A 14,174-nucleotide genomic window follows, 5' to 3' on the forward strand; every position below is an offset into this window, starting at 1 on the left:
AAATCAACTTATAGGAGAGGATTGATATTCCAGTGGTTAGGTTGCTAGCCTGTGACTTGGGAGACCTGGGGGGTCAGTGCCCTGTTCTAACATGGACTTTTTGTGAGACGTTTGGCAAGTCTCTCTGCCTCGGGTTTTTTTTTCTGTAAAATGGTGATAATAGTCCTCTGCTTTGCAGGGATGTTTTGAGGATAAATACATTAAAGATTGTGAGCTGCTAAATTACTGTGGTAATGGGGGCCATATAAGTACCTAAGCTAGATAGCCTTAGGTCCTAGTAGAAATCTTCATTGCTATCAGATTCTCAAATAGCCAATGCATCAAACACATCCTTTTCCATCTGTGACTAGCCAGAAGATTATTCCCCATCATATGCACACAGCTGGCCACATTGATGTATACATTTTTGACCTCCAAGCTTCACTGTTGTTACTCATCGGGGGATGAAGCCGTGAGAGAGATGACATTTTGGCCTACCTTACTAAAATACATTTACAAGAATAAGTGCTATAGCGTATTAAATGTATCCAGTCAGCAAATCATTCCCTCCTCAGCAAATCATTCCCCCACAGTACTGGTATGGAAGAAACATCAAAGCTTAGCGGTAAACGATAAATCAGATTTTTTTGCTTCCCTCCCTCCTCCTGTCGCTGGTGAACGACAAACATATGATTTCTCTAACATATTAAAACAATAAAGTGTACATTCAACAATCTTTAGTGCTGAGCAGTGGTCAGAAATTACCATTCCCCTTTGCATGTGTTTGTTTATTTTACTGGTATCTTTCCATTGAGAGAGGAGTGCTTTGAAGTTCCCAGCATGTCTGGCCTTTTCTTTAGTTTCATGGTCATCTTCAACTTAGCTGTTCTTCATCCTCTGCCATGAGGCAGTCATGCTTCTGTATTCTGCAGGTTTTATTGATTTGGTCAGAAGTAATTAAAGAGATAATTCTTTCTCAGTTACATTTCCTTGAATCTCCTGAGGCTATCCAGCTGTGCCTTTCCCAACCCCTTCTCAAATTAACTTTGGTCTCACTATGAAAGAAGACAGAGTAGCCTGTTCTTTTTCTGTTGTTTTTCTCTTGAATGGAGACTCTGCTGTAGAAGATACTGATCTGGTAATTTTATTAGCAACTCCTGTCTTGGTTCACAAACTCTCATATTTTAATATAGCATTCCAATAAGAGGAAGTCCTGCATCTGACTAAAAATTGTCAATTTTCAAAGCTGTTTATATGTCTCTAGCCCCTTCATTTCTGACTGGAACTCAGCTGTTTCCTAGTTCACTTGAAACTCTGTTTAAAGTTGACTAAATACCAGAATGACAGTCTGTAGCATTCTCACTCTGAAAGGCAGATATTTTTTTCCAAAAAAATTTCAGTTCAGCACAGATTACATCCATTTCTAATGGGATGGATTAATGCATATCCAAAACATCTTATTTTTAAATATAAAATGAGGGAAGATGTGGTGGAAGCATTTATAATTTTGACATCAGCAATGCGGTGATGTCTAGAAAACATTAACCAAGAGTGGAAATACTTTCATTGGTCAGACACTACAAAACACAGTGAATAGATGGGCTGGGTAGTGTTGCATAAAACTAAACCCTTTGGCATGTTGCCTAACAACCACATCAATGAAACAAACAAAACACAAGAGCAAACAGAAAAGGAGTACTTGTGGCACCTTAGAGACTAACCAATTTATTTGAGCATAACCTTTCGTGAGCTACAGCTCACTTCATCGGATGCATATCGGATGCATACTGTGGAAACTGCAGAAGACATTATATACACAGAGACCATGAAACAATACCTCCTCCCACCCCACTCTCCTGCTGGTAATAGCTTATCTAAAGTGATCACTCTCCTTACAATGTGTATGATAATCAGTAAACCTGCTGGAGAGTGAGTTTGTGGGGGGCGGAGGGTGAGAAAACCTGGATTTGTGCTGGAAATGGCCCAACTTGATTATCATACACATTGTAAGGAGAGTGATCATTTTAGATAAGCTATTACCAGCAGGAGAGTGGGGTGGGAGGTGGTATTGTTTCATGGTCTCTGTGTATATAATGTCTTCTGCAGTTTCCACAGTATGCATCCGATGAAGTGAGCTGTAGCTCACGAAAGCTTATGCTCAAATAAATTGGTTAGTCTCTAAGGTGCCACAAGTACTCCTTTTCTTTTTGCGAATACAGACTAACACGGCTGTTACTCTGAAACCTGTCAAGAGCAAACAGGAATCTGAGATGCAAAAATAGAGATGTCATTTAAAAGTGTGAGAAAAATTTTCTAACAACTTGTGATGACCCATTTGAAATACTGTGTGTCTTTCAGGTCATCTTATCATGAAAAGATTTGATAAGGAAGAGGGCTACCAGAATAATAGTCACTCAGGGAGCCAACATGAACTCCTAGCAGAGTTATACCAGGGATTAATTTGTCCCAAGGATTTTAATTATTAAAAAAGTAACAAAATGAGGTCAGTGTTCCTTGGAGACAAGGATTTCCATGAGGTATAATAATAAGCTGAGGGAAACAGACTGGATAAACAAAACAAGGCTATTTAAGCTTTTTTTCAAGTACAGAAACAGCAGGGTTGTGGCTCCTTTCTACGTACCTTTATGATCCCCAGCATCTGAATTCTTCAGAAATGATAATGAATTTATTTTGGAAAATCCCTGTGCAGTTTAAGTGTAACGGGACGTGTAGTTTATTCCAGTTTTACATATGGGGAGGAGAGGCACAGAGAGAGTCGATATTTGATCCAGAACCCCTGGAAAAGCTCCCATTAACTTCAGTGGGCTTTGGATCAGGGATCTGCCTGGGGTCACACAGGAAGTCTGTGTCAGACCTGGGAATTGATCCCATGTATCCTGAGTTTGTCTTGTGCCTTGAGCAAAAAACATAACTTTCCTCTCTTTTTACATCCTTCGTGTACTATTTCCCTACTCCTTCTGCACTCACAACACGAAGATCATGGCATGGTAACTACTGCAACATTAGCCAACTATTCCCCTTAGCAAGGAGAATTCACAACTGGCCAATTTAGGGTGCTTTGCATCATCAGACTGGTGTAGTATACCCGTAATGGATCAGAGGATCTGGCCCTGTATCTAAGAATTTCTGTTGTTTCTGTTTTGGTTTTGTGTTTGTTTTTTTTTAAAAAGACTAAAGCGCTTTTTTAATATTATTTTGAGCACAATCTTAATTCTACATTACTCATTCTTAATGAAGCTTTTTGCCTTGGAATCTGTGTTAAATTACGAATTCTCCTTCAGTCCTTATTCCTCTGTTTCACATTTCCTTGTTCTAATGGAGGAGAAAGGGGGAAAGGGCCAGTACAAAGTAGTTGCTGTTAAAAAGTAAAATAAAATAAAAGCTCTGAGTACCGCACTGGAACTCAGCTTGACTACTGCCTATAAAAAACAACATTCAGAATTCAGTCCAGTAGGCAGCCAAAACATGAAGCTTTGGCACCTCAGCATCAAGGGTTTCATGAGAGCTGATTAGATTTATTGATATGATTAAGAGTTATCTTTACTAGGTTGATGGTAGGCCGGCAACAAATGCAGTAAGTCAGTCATATGGCTAATAGGCACTCTGTGATGGAGGCAGCTCAGATTCATTTCAAACACATTAACATTTTGCAACTATAACTGTAAAGCAGTAATAAAACTCCCAACTCCTGCATTACTTTAGAAGGCAAAGGAATGCAAGTGGTGAGCCAATTCACATATCTTGGCAGTAACATGCAAGTCAATGGGGATAGCCAGAAGGCAATAATATCACAAATTGGCAAGGCAACAGCTGCATTCACCAGCTAAAACAAGATGATCATTGAAAAGCTACCACTCAAAACCAAACTATGAATCATCAACTCAAATGTTATTTCCACCTTAACATATAGATGTGAAAGCTGGAAATCCACCAAAGATGTAGACAGGTGACTAAATGCCTTCAAAAGCAAATACCTCAGGAAAATACTAGGTGTTCAATGGAAAGAATTTATAACAAATGCTGAGATTTGTCAGAGTGTTCAACAACTTTTTATCTGCAGAATTATCCAGAAAAGAAAATGAAAATATTTGGGATGTGTTTTAAAAATGAAGCCCTATGGCAGGGATGCATGCACCGGTTAGCTGCAGGAACACACAAAAGGAGGCGACTGATAGAATCCCTCTGTCAAACAGTACTTAGAGATGGGAAACTGATGGAACTTAACAACATAGAGGATGGGTGAAGGATGGCCAAGGATAGACGGGGAAGGTAGATCTTCATTTGTGCCCTAAGCAACGTTTGATAGGCATGGGAAGGATTCAGATTCAATTTTGCAAGAACAGAGCTGGGTCCAATCAGGTGGCATCTGGCTCCATCTGCTGTAGCTTCTCTGCAGTTCATTTATCTCCACAACGTACATCCTGATCTCAACAAAAATTACTGACCTTAATCATCATCCTCAGAAATGGTTTTGGATGATTTCCCATGCAGCCTTACTTTGGGTCATGTTTCCATAGATAATTTATGGATTTTGATATTTATAAAAATACCAGTGCTTCATACATATGGAATTTGTGTGATATTATGTCATGGCAATCCAGTAATATTGAAAATGGGAAATGATCTCTGGAACTGTCCTTTAAATATTTAAAAAGGAGATGGGATTTTTCCTCATAGCGTATTTATTCAGAGAAATACAATCAAAAAAATAATCCTTTTTTGAATCCTGCACATACCATATCATATTTGTCTATGTGGCTCATTTCAATAATATTATGTTGGGAGTTTAACAGATGAGACATTTCCATATAGTTTTCTTCACTTTTTCCTATTTCAGACACTGCAAATAAAAAAGACAGAACTCTGTTATTATATGATGCTGTTGTAACTACACAGGTACTACTTCAAGGCTGGATTCTGCCCTGGGCTAACATTATCTTACAGGGGAGAAGGGTGTATAGACAACCCCCTCATTCATTCTGTTTTAGGGCTGCCTGAATCATATCTCCAGTGCTTAGGGGAGCGCAAGGGCTGTGTCCCACAAAGAGCGACTGGGCAGAGAGCAGGAGCGGATTTACCATGAAACAAACTGTGTGGCGGCACGGGGCCCCCACCGATGGGGGGGCCCCCCAAAATGAAGGACAAATATCTGACAACCTGCCCCCAAGTCCCGGCCAGCTGGGCTCAGGCAGGCAGGCTACCTGCGTGCCGTGGCCAATGGCCCCGTGCCACTCCTGGAAGCGGCTGGCTGCTGGCACGTCTGTGCGCATCCCTGATGGGTGAAGGGAGAGGCGCTCCGTGCACTGCTCCTGCCCCAGGCAGCGCATGGAGACCCACTGCCCCTCTCCCCACAAGAGGTGCATAGACACATGCTAGCAGAAGCGCTAAGGTGGTTCCCTGCCCGCTCTGCCTCCCTCCCTCTGCGCTGCTTCACTCCCAGAAGTGGCCGGCATGTCCCTGTGGCCCCTGGATGGGGTGTGTGTGTGTGTTTGTGTGTGCTGCCCCTACCCCAATCACCAACTCCGCAGCTCCCACTGGCCAGAAACTGCGGCCGACGGGAGCTGCGAGGGTGTTGCCTGTGGGCAGCAGCCTGCAGAGACCCCCTCCCCCGCTGCCACCTAAGAGCTGCTGCCGGTGGGGGGCGGTGATGGTCGCTTTGGGAGCCGCGCCACCCAAGGTAAGCGCCAACCCCCTGCCCTAGCCCAGAGCCCACACCCAGCACCCAAAATTCTTCCCAGAGCACGCCTCCCGCACCCCCTCCTGCACTCCAATCCCCTGCCCCAATCAAGGTACCTGACTTTATTTTAATATACTTCCCATTACTTATAGGAGGAGAGTGATGAAAAAAAGAATGAAAAACGGGGAGAAGATCAGAGAGAATGTTCTTTTTTTTGGCTGGGTCCCAAGGGTGAGGCCCCGAAAGTGCAGCTGCGCACAGGGCCCCACTAACTGTAAATCCGCCACTGGCAGAGAGTAGCTGGAGGCATGTCTCTGCCCTTCCTTTGCCTCTCAGTAGCCAATAGAGCTGCCGTACACAGGAGCAGAGGTATATTGTACCCCAGAAAGAATGGTCACAAATTTCTTCTCAACTAGTGCAAATGGGAATTCAAGGGAGGAGTTGAGTCTGACTGAGAACATTGCCGCCTGATGCACTTGCTGGGGTAGTGTAGCTTTGCACTGACCCTTACTACATGGTGAAGTGTCCTGTACTGCTGCTGATGAATATAAACAACTGATGCAATCTTCGGGCTAGATTCTGTCACCCTTACTCACATTTAGCTTTATGTTATTCCACAAGCTATCCCACTGATTTTAGTTGTATTACTTACAGAGTAAGGATACTACTCAGCATAATAAATGAGGCAGAATCTGGCTCTTGGTGTCACTGGCTGGGAAAGACATACTGGCAGGAGCAGGGCAGGCAAATAACTCCACTGCTGCTGGAGATGCTGGGAAGAGAAGAGCACCTCAACGAAGGAGCAAGGGTGAAGAAAAACCAGAAAGAAAAATCAGGAGTGGAGGGAAAGCGGACTGAAGGATGCCTAAAACTGCTTGAATTTTCTTTGAATGTCAGTGCCTACTAGTGCTCTTTTCTGACAGTGGGACAGCTTGTGCAGTGAAGGGGCTTTCCGGGTCCACTGAGTCCGGCTTCTAGGTATAGAGCTACCTTTCACTACCTCAACATTTCATCTGCTATCTTATATCTTTTCCTCAGAATATCCTATCTCAACTGCTGGTGCTTTGACCCTAGTGCCTTACTTCCATTTTTATAAAATTGTTTTCATTTGGCCCCACTGGCAGTCAGTCATCAGTCAAAAAGAAAAGGAGGACTTGTGGCACCTTAGAGACTAACAAATTTATTTGAGCATAAGCTTTCATGAGCTACAGCTCACTTCATCAGATGCATTCAGTGGAAAATACCGTGGGGAGATTTATATACACAGAGAACATGAAACAATGGGTGTTACCATACACACTATAATGAGAGTGATCAGGTAAGGTGAGCTATTACCAGCAGGAGAGTGGGGGGGTGGGTAGAAACCTTTTGTAGTGACAATCAAGGTGGGCCATTTCCAGCAGTTGACAAGAACATGTGAGGAACAGCGGGGGGGGGGGGAAATAAACATGGGGAAATAGTTTTACTTTGTGTAATGACCCATTCACTCCCAGTCTTTATTCAAGCCTAAATTAATTGTATCCAGTTTGCAAATTAATTCCAATTCAGCAGTCTCTTCTTGGAGTCTGTTTTTGAAGTTTTTTTGTTGAAGAATTGCCACTTTTAGGTCTGTAATCAAGTGACCAAAGAGATTGAAGTGTTCTCTGACTGGTTTTTGAATGTTATAATTCTTGACGTCTGATTTGTGTCCATTTACATTCTTTTACGTAGAGACTGTCCAGTTTGGCCAATGTACATGGCAGAGGGGCATTGCTGGCACATGATGGCATATATCACATAGGTAGATGCACAGGTGAACGAGCCTCTGATAGTGTGGCTGATGTGATTAGGCCCTATGATGGTGTCCCCTGAATAGATATGTGGACACAGTTGGCAACGAGCTTTGTTGCAAGGATAGGTTCCTGGGTTAGTGGTTCTGTTGTGTGGTGTGTGGTTGCTGGTGAGTATTTGCTTCAGGTTGGGGGGCTGTCTGTAAGCAAGGACTGGCCTGTCTCCCAAGATCTGTGAGAGTGATGGGTCGTCCTTCAGGATAGGTTGTAGATCCTTGATGATGCGTTGGAGAGGTTTTAGTTGGGGGCTGAAGGTGATGGCTTGTGGCTTTCTGTTATTTTCTTTGTTGGGCCTGTCCTGTAGTAGGTAACTTGTGGTTATTCTTCTGGCTCTGTCAATCTGTTTCTTCACTTCAGCAGGTGGGTACTGTAGTTGTAAGAACGCTTGATAGAGATCTTGTAGGTGTTTGTCTCTGTCTGAGGGGTTGGAGCAAATGCAGTTGTATTGTAGAACTTGGCTGTAGACAATGGATCGTGTGGTGTGGTCTGGATGAAAGCTGGAGGCATAAAGGTAGGCACAGCGGTCAGTAGGTTTCCGGTATAGGGTGGTGTTTATGTGACCATTGCTTATTAGCACTGTAGTGTCCAGGAAGTGGATCTCTTGCATGGACTGGTCCAGGCTGAGGTTGATGGTGGGATGGATCAGTCAACACAGTGGAACATCGATCCTGACAACTTTCCAGTGTCTGAGGACTTTGTTCTAGCTAAAGTTGTGTGTTGGTTGGGTTTTTTTTTTTTTTTTTTTACACCCTCCATTCCTTAACACGCTATCCTGGTGGTGCTCAACACTTACTGCTCATTGAGCACGTCACCCAAAGCACTGAGTCTGGTATGCATCAAGCAGACCTCTTCACCTTCAGTATACAGTCAGCTCTGCCCTGACCTTCTGGATGCAGCTAACCAAAGCTTCTGGCTAGCCTGCTTTGATTAAATTAGTCAATAAACCAGCTCTTTAGTTGAAGAATACTGCAGGAAAAATTAATCATTTTACTGTCCTCTCAACCTGATCACCATGCATAGTTCAGAGTTGTGTAATCTTTTGTCTTTTATTAACATTTAAAATAGTTTTGTTTTTTGTACCTGTGGGAATATATTTTCCTCCTATTTGAAAGAAACTGGTGCTTGGAGGACTGAGGAAGTGCCTGTGTTCCACTTCAGGGGCTTGCATGTATCTGAGCCTTGGTTGTGTGCTGAGTGGTGATCTGTGACAATGTCTAACTTCAGAAAACAGCAAATACAGCTAATTAATTTCCTATTTATTCCAAGTTTTGGAAGTTGGATTTACCTTTTAGGTTAGACGCAGTGACCCATCTAAACAGTTTTCCAAGAGAAATGTTGTTGTTTAAAGCACTTTAAGCACTCAAGCAACTTAATTTAAAATCTATGCATGCATTTTGCACAATGGTGTGTTTGTATATGCCTCAAATGTGAATGCATTTTTGTGCGCCAAAATTACACAGGTTTGTATGCCTTTCTTCATATGAAAATTAGCTGTCATTTATGACTAAATATGCACAGGTAGATTAGCACAAGAAAATTGATTTGTGCAACTAATTTTGAAGATCTTGTTCTTATATTACACCAATACGTAGCAGTAGCAGTACAAAATAATTACGTTTGACTTATTTTTTAGGAACCAATAAAAGAGGAGGTATCTGCTGTTCAGGAAGAAGTACTAAAGAAAGCGGATGCAGTGACTATTGCAAAGATTTCCCTAAGACCAAAGGTGACTTTAAATTGCTCACTAAGGTCCTCATTAAGCAAAGTACTTAAGCACATGCATAATTATAGACAATAAGACTTACCCGCATGCTGAAAGTTACCTACGTAAGTACCTTGCTGAATCGAGACCTAAATCCTTACTGCACGTCATGATACTACATCATTACTTTCAAGTTTATTGAATCCTTTTCTCAAAAAGCAATAAGAAATCCTGCTTTTTCTCTCGCTGATAAACATTCTAAACTTTATGGGCCAATTCTCCTTACCCAGGTGAATCTACCATTGAAGTCAGCATAAAGTTTGCCTGGGGGAAGGACTGCAGGATCAGGTCCTAATTTAGATAGATAGATACTAAGGTCAGAAGGGACCATTATGATCATCTAGTCTGACCTCCTGCACAACGCAGGCCACAGAATCTCACCCACCCACTACTGTGAAAAACCTCTCACCTATGTCTGAGCTATTGAAGTCCTCAAATCGTGGTTTAAAGACTTCAAGGAGCAGAGAATCCTCCAGCAAGTGACCCAAGCCCCATGCTACAGAGGAAGGCGAAAAACCTTCAGGGCCTCTTCCAATCTGCCCTGGAGGAAAATTCCTTCCCGACCCCAAATATGGTGATCAGCTAAACCCTGAGCATATGGGCAAGATTCACCTGTGAGATACTACAGAAAATTCTGTCCTGGGTAACTCGGATCCCACCCCATCTAACATCCCATCACAGGCCATTGGGTCTATTTACCATGAATATTTAATTACCAAAATCATGTTATCCCATCATACCATCTCCTCCATAAACTTATCGAGTTTAATTTAGTAACACTGTTGCTGTTAATGTCTATGCTTAATAATGCTAATCTCTTCCACTCTGTTCATTTGAATTTACATGTTTTAAAAGGCCTGGATTTTAACCTATATTTACACTTAATGTAGAAATGGTTAGCAGATTATTATAGTTTTCATTTCAAAAAGTTACTTATATTTTATTGATTTTTAGGGCATCTGCCAGCATAGCACACACTTAGATCTATAGGACCAGCTGGTATAGATTGGTGTTATTCCACTGAGGTCAGTAGAGCCGTCCCAGCCTGCACTTGGAGTGACCTAACAGCATCATTTTTAAATATTGAATGGCTTGGAGATATTTTACTCAAATACCTCTTTCTGCTAAGCACAGAACAATTACTGTGGCAAGTCTGCTGCTGTAATTCATCCAAGATCACCCAGGCGTATGTTCCAGTTGATGTGTAATACAACAATGCAGAACTACATTACAGACTGTGGCTATCTACACTGAAGCAATTCCTACAGCATAAATTTAAAGAAAAAACTAGAAAGCTGGTTACCACATTGGCTATTCTAAAGTACATTTCCCTCTCACGTTTGTATTTAACCGTTTGCCTGGGTTGCCTTTGAAAGTCTAGCAGCAAGATTTTGATGGATGGATGGATTGATGGATTGCCGTGTGCTCTCACCTTCTGTTTACTGTAAACCTGCCAGATCTCCCTTCTGTTTAGCACAAACCTGAAGGTTGGAAGGTTGGTTGCTCCTGATTTTTTAAATAGATGTGTAAGCACGTTGGAGAGTAAACAAAAGGTAGAGTCCTGCATCTGAAAGTATCCGAAAGCTGTGACTACTGACAGCTAGTAACATTTTTAAAAGAACCTAGGAACTACTGTGCAACCTTCAGTTTAGCTGCATCCGCTTTCTCCACTTTAATGAACTATTTTCATTAACATCCAGTTTCTTTTCCTTACAATTATTTTCAGTCTACTACACAAGAACGTTTGAAGAAGCCTCCACCATTTAAACAAATAGAAAAGGATCTGAAGTCTCTGAATAAAGATCTTACCCACACAAGGTAAGAATCTAGAATACACAGAAATTGACTTTTTAAGGCCATGGGTGGAAAAGAGAGATTCCTTGGGCTGCAATAGCCACACTCTGGTTATGGGCAAACTAGGCAATGGTACCTACCAACAGTTCAGAAATGGAGTTTTACTCTATCACTATCATTTATGCTTATTCAAAATGATGTCATCTCTGCATGAAGAAATGGTGATAGTTTGGGTGGGTCTATGTCACAGAGCTCTCACAAAGCACCATTACAGCATTATTATAATATCGTTTATTAAGATGCTTGGCACCCTCTCTTCAGTCTTTCTATAAATCAATAATGTGGTCAGATCAATAATCAAAGCAGTCAAAAAAGTGAACAAAATGTTAGGGTATATAAAGAATGGGATCAAAAATAATAGTGTAAATATTGTAATGCTACTGTAGAAAGGGATGTATGCACTCACTTGGAATACTGTGCTTAATTCTGGTCTCAAAACAGACATGGAAGAAAGAGAAGTGTGTTTACAGCCCTGACTGAGTCCTCCCGAGGGGACAGTCACCAGGCTGTTATAACTGGCCCCAACTTCTGGATCCCATGTACTTTCAAGCCAGCTGGGTCTGGACAGCAACCAGTCACTGGTTCTACCTCTGGGCCTGCAGGATGCGAACTCCCTCTCTGGCTCCTTCCGTGAGATGTGAGACACTGCAATCAGAGTCAGGGCTGAAGATCGACTCCTTTAATGTTTTGTAATGAACACATCACACATTAGATAGGAGTGGGACTTTCAGTGAGCTTTATGCTCTGAAATACTCTAGATGCTTTTGAAAATCTCCTCCTCCTCCCCCCTCCCCTTAGTTTTAACATGCATTATAAGAGATTTAAAAATTGCTTTAAGTATAAAATTCAACATAACCTTAACTATTGAGCAGCAAAGGTTCTGGGTTACGGTTGCCAGGTCTCTGGTTTTCATCCAGAATGCTTGGTCGAAAAGGAACCCTGGCGGCTCCGATCAGCACTACTGACTGGGCCATTAAAAGCCCAGTCAGCAGCACAGTGGGCCTAAGGCAGGTTACTTACCTGCCATAGCTCTGTGCGGCTCCCGGAAGAAGCGGCATGTCCTCCCTCTGATTCCTAGGCATAGGAGCAGCCAGGGGTCTCCATGCACTGCCCCCGCCCCAAGCACCAGCTCCGCTGCTCCCATTGGCCAGGAACTGCAGCCAATAGGAGCTGTGGGGGTGGCGCCTGCAGATAGGACAGCGTCCAGAGCTGCCTAGCAGCGCCTCCGTGTAGGAGCTGGGGGTGGGGGGGACATGCCACTGCTTCCAGGAGCTGCTTGGGTAAGCGCCACCTAGAGCCTGCACCCCATCCCACACTCCAACCCCCTGCCCCAGCCCTGATCCCCCTCCCACCCATCAAACCCCTCCATCCCAGCTTGGAGCCCCCTCCTACACCCCAAATCCCTCATCCCCAGAGCCTGCACCCCCAGCTGGAGCCCTCACCCCCTCCCACATCCCAACCCACTGCTTCAGCCCAGAGCCCCCTCCCACACCCTGAACTCCTCTTTTCTGGCCCCACTCCAGAGAGGTCAGGGCAAGGGTGTTCAATTTTGTACGAGTAGAAAGTTGGCAGCCCTACTCTAGGTTAGTGTGACGGGGAACATTCACCTCTCATGAGTACCTCTCCTGTTGGTTGGGTGCGAACCTGAACACACTCTCACCACCCTTGGTTTCAGAGTAACAGCCGTATTAGTTTGTATTCGCAAAAAGAAAAGGAGTACTTGTGGCACCTTAGAGACTAACCAATTTATTTGAGCATAAGCTTTCGTGAGCTACAGCTCACTTCATCCGATGAAGCTCACAAAAGCTTATGCTCAAATAAATTGGTTACCCTTGGTGACTGTTAACGTTGTCAAATGGGTTTTCAGTGGCTCAGCCCTCTGGCCAAGTCACACACAGCCAATGTGTGAACGAACAAACCCCTTGCAGGGTAAAAGGTCAACAAGGCCTGTCCCTCCGCCCATGTTAAAATCTGTAGCTCTGTCTCTGGGCTCAGTCCTCAGCATCTTCTGGGCTTGCTTTAAGTCTGTCCCTGCCCTATTATAGAGTAGCACCACAGGTCTTTCTCCATGGAGACTCTTCGCTTTTAGCCGTTCTGTGGTGTCCCAGCTCTCCAGCCAGGTCACTTCTTAACTTCAGTCCCCTTCCAGGAGCACCAGGGGAGAGTAACAAAGTTCAACAAATGGTTGACCCTCTTCAGGGTCTTCAGCCCCATCCCTGGGCCTGTTTAATGGCCTAGCCCATTTCTTGGGCTTCTAAAAAAAACATGTGCCTTCTCAGAGCTTTGGTCACTTCCCCAGCAGCCGGTGGGTGGGATCCTGGCTCACCCACTACTCTGGGTCCCAACCCAATCATGTGCTATTTGAATAACCCATCTTCTGGTTCTTCCTTAAGCTCCAGAAGGCGCACCCTTCCTTACTCCTCTGTTCCCAGTCGGGAGCTGAGCAGCTTATCCCATGCAGCTCCTTTTATCTGAGCTTGCTATGTTCTGATTGGCTGCTTCCCTGCAGCCTTTTTAGGTAGGCCTTCAATGACTCACCTTAACTGCTCCTTTTCTGGAGCAAGGTGTGGTAGGACCACAAGGCCTCCAGCAGAGGGACTCAAATGGACCACTAGATCATCTGACCTTGTCTGTGTCACAGATCACCAACGCCACCCTGCACCCGCCCACTAAACCCAGCAACCAAATTAGACCAAGGTATTGGAGCCTTAGTGTGAAAGAGCCTTCTTGTAAATGAATATCCAGCCCGCTGACTCTCCACTCTGCTTCACTCGTTTTACACTTGTGCCGCTCTATTGACTACAATGGCATTAAACTGGCACAATACGAGTGCAATGTAAATGAGAGAGTCAGGCCCAAAGTTTCTTTTAATTCCTTGTAACTGAGTGGCCTTATCCCTGTTTTCATGATCAATTTAGTGAAATGTTAAAAAGAATAACATCTAACTAAATCTTTCATCTGCTGTTCTGCCAGATGTTCCTTTGCACTGAACTGCTTAGAGACCATTCACTAAATTTGCTCAGTAATAGCTTAACTAGATATTAAATTGCAC

At 43.5% G+C, this 14,174-nt stretch overlaps 1 protein-coding gene across 1 annotated transcript in view; it reads left to right on the plus strand.

The window, feature by feature from the left end:
- Nucleotides 1-14,174, plus strand: part of CCDC60 (coiled-coil domain containing 60) — a 113,709-nt gene that overhangs the window by 39,561 nt on the left and 59,974 nt on the right. The window contains exons 2-3 of the mRNA XM_084648949.1: nucleotides 9,140-9,232; nucleotides 10,995-11,086. Coding sequence (XP_084505075.1) covers nucleotides 9,140-9,232; nucleotides 10,995-11,086 — 185 coding nt within the window. The remainder of the gene's footprint in view (nucleotides 1-9,139; nucleotides 9,233-10,994; nucleotides 11,087-14,174) is intronic.

The sequence above is a fragment of the Lepidochelys olivacea genome (assembly GCF_965140295.1).
Source record: "Lepidochelys olivacea isolate rLepOli2 genome assembly, chromosome: 15".
Classification (NCBI taxonomy): Eukaryota; Metazoa; Chordata; order Testudines; family Cheloniidae; genus Lepidochelys; species Lepidochelys olivacea.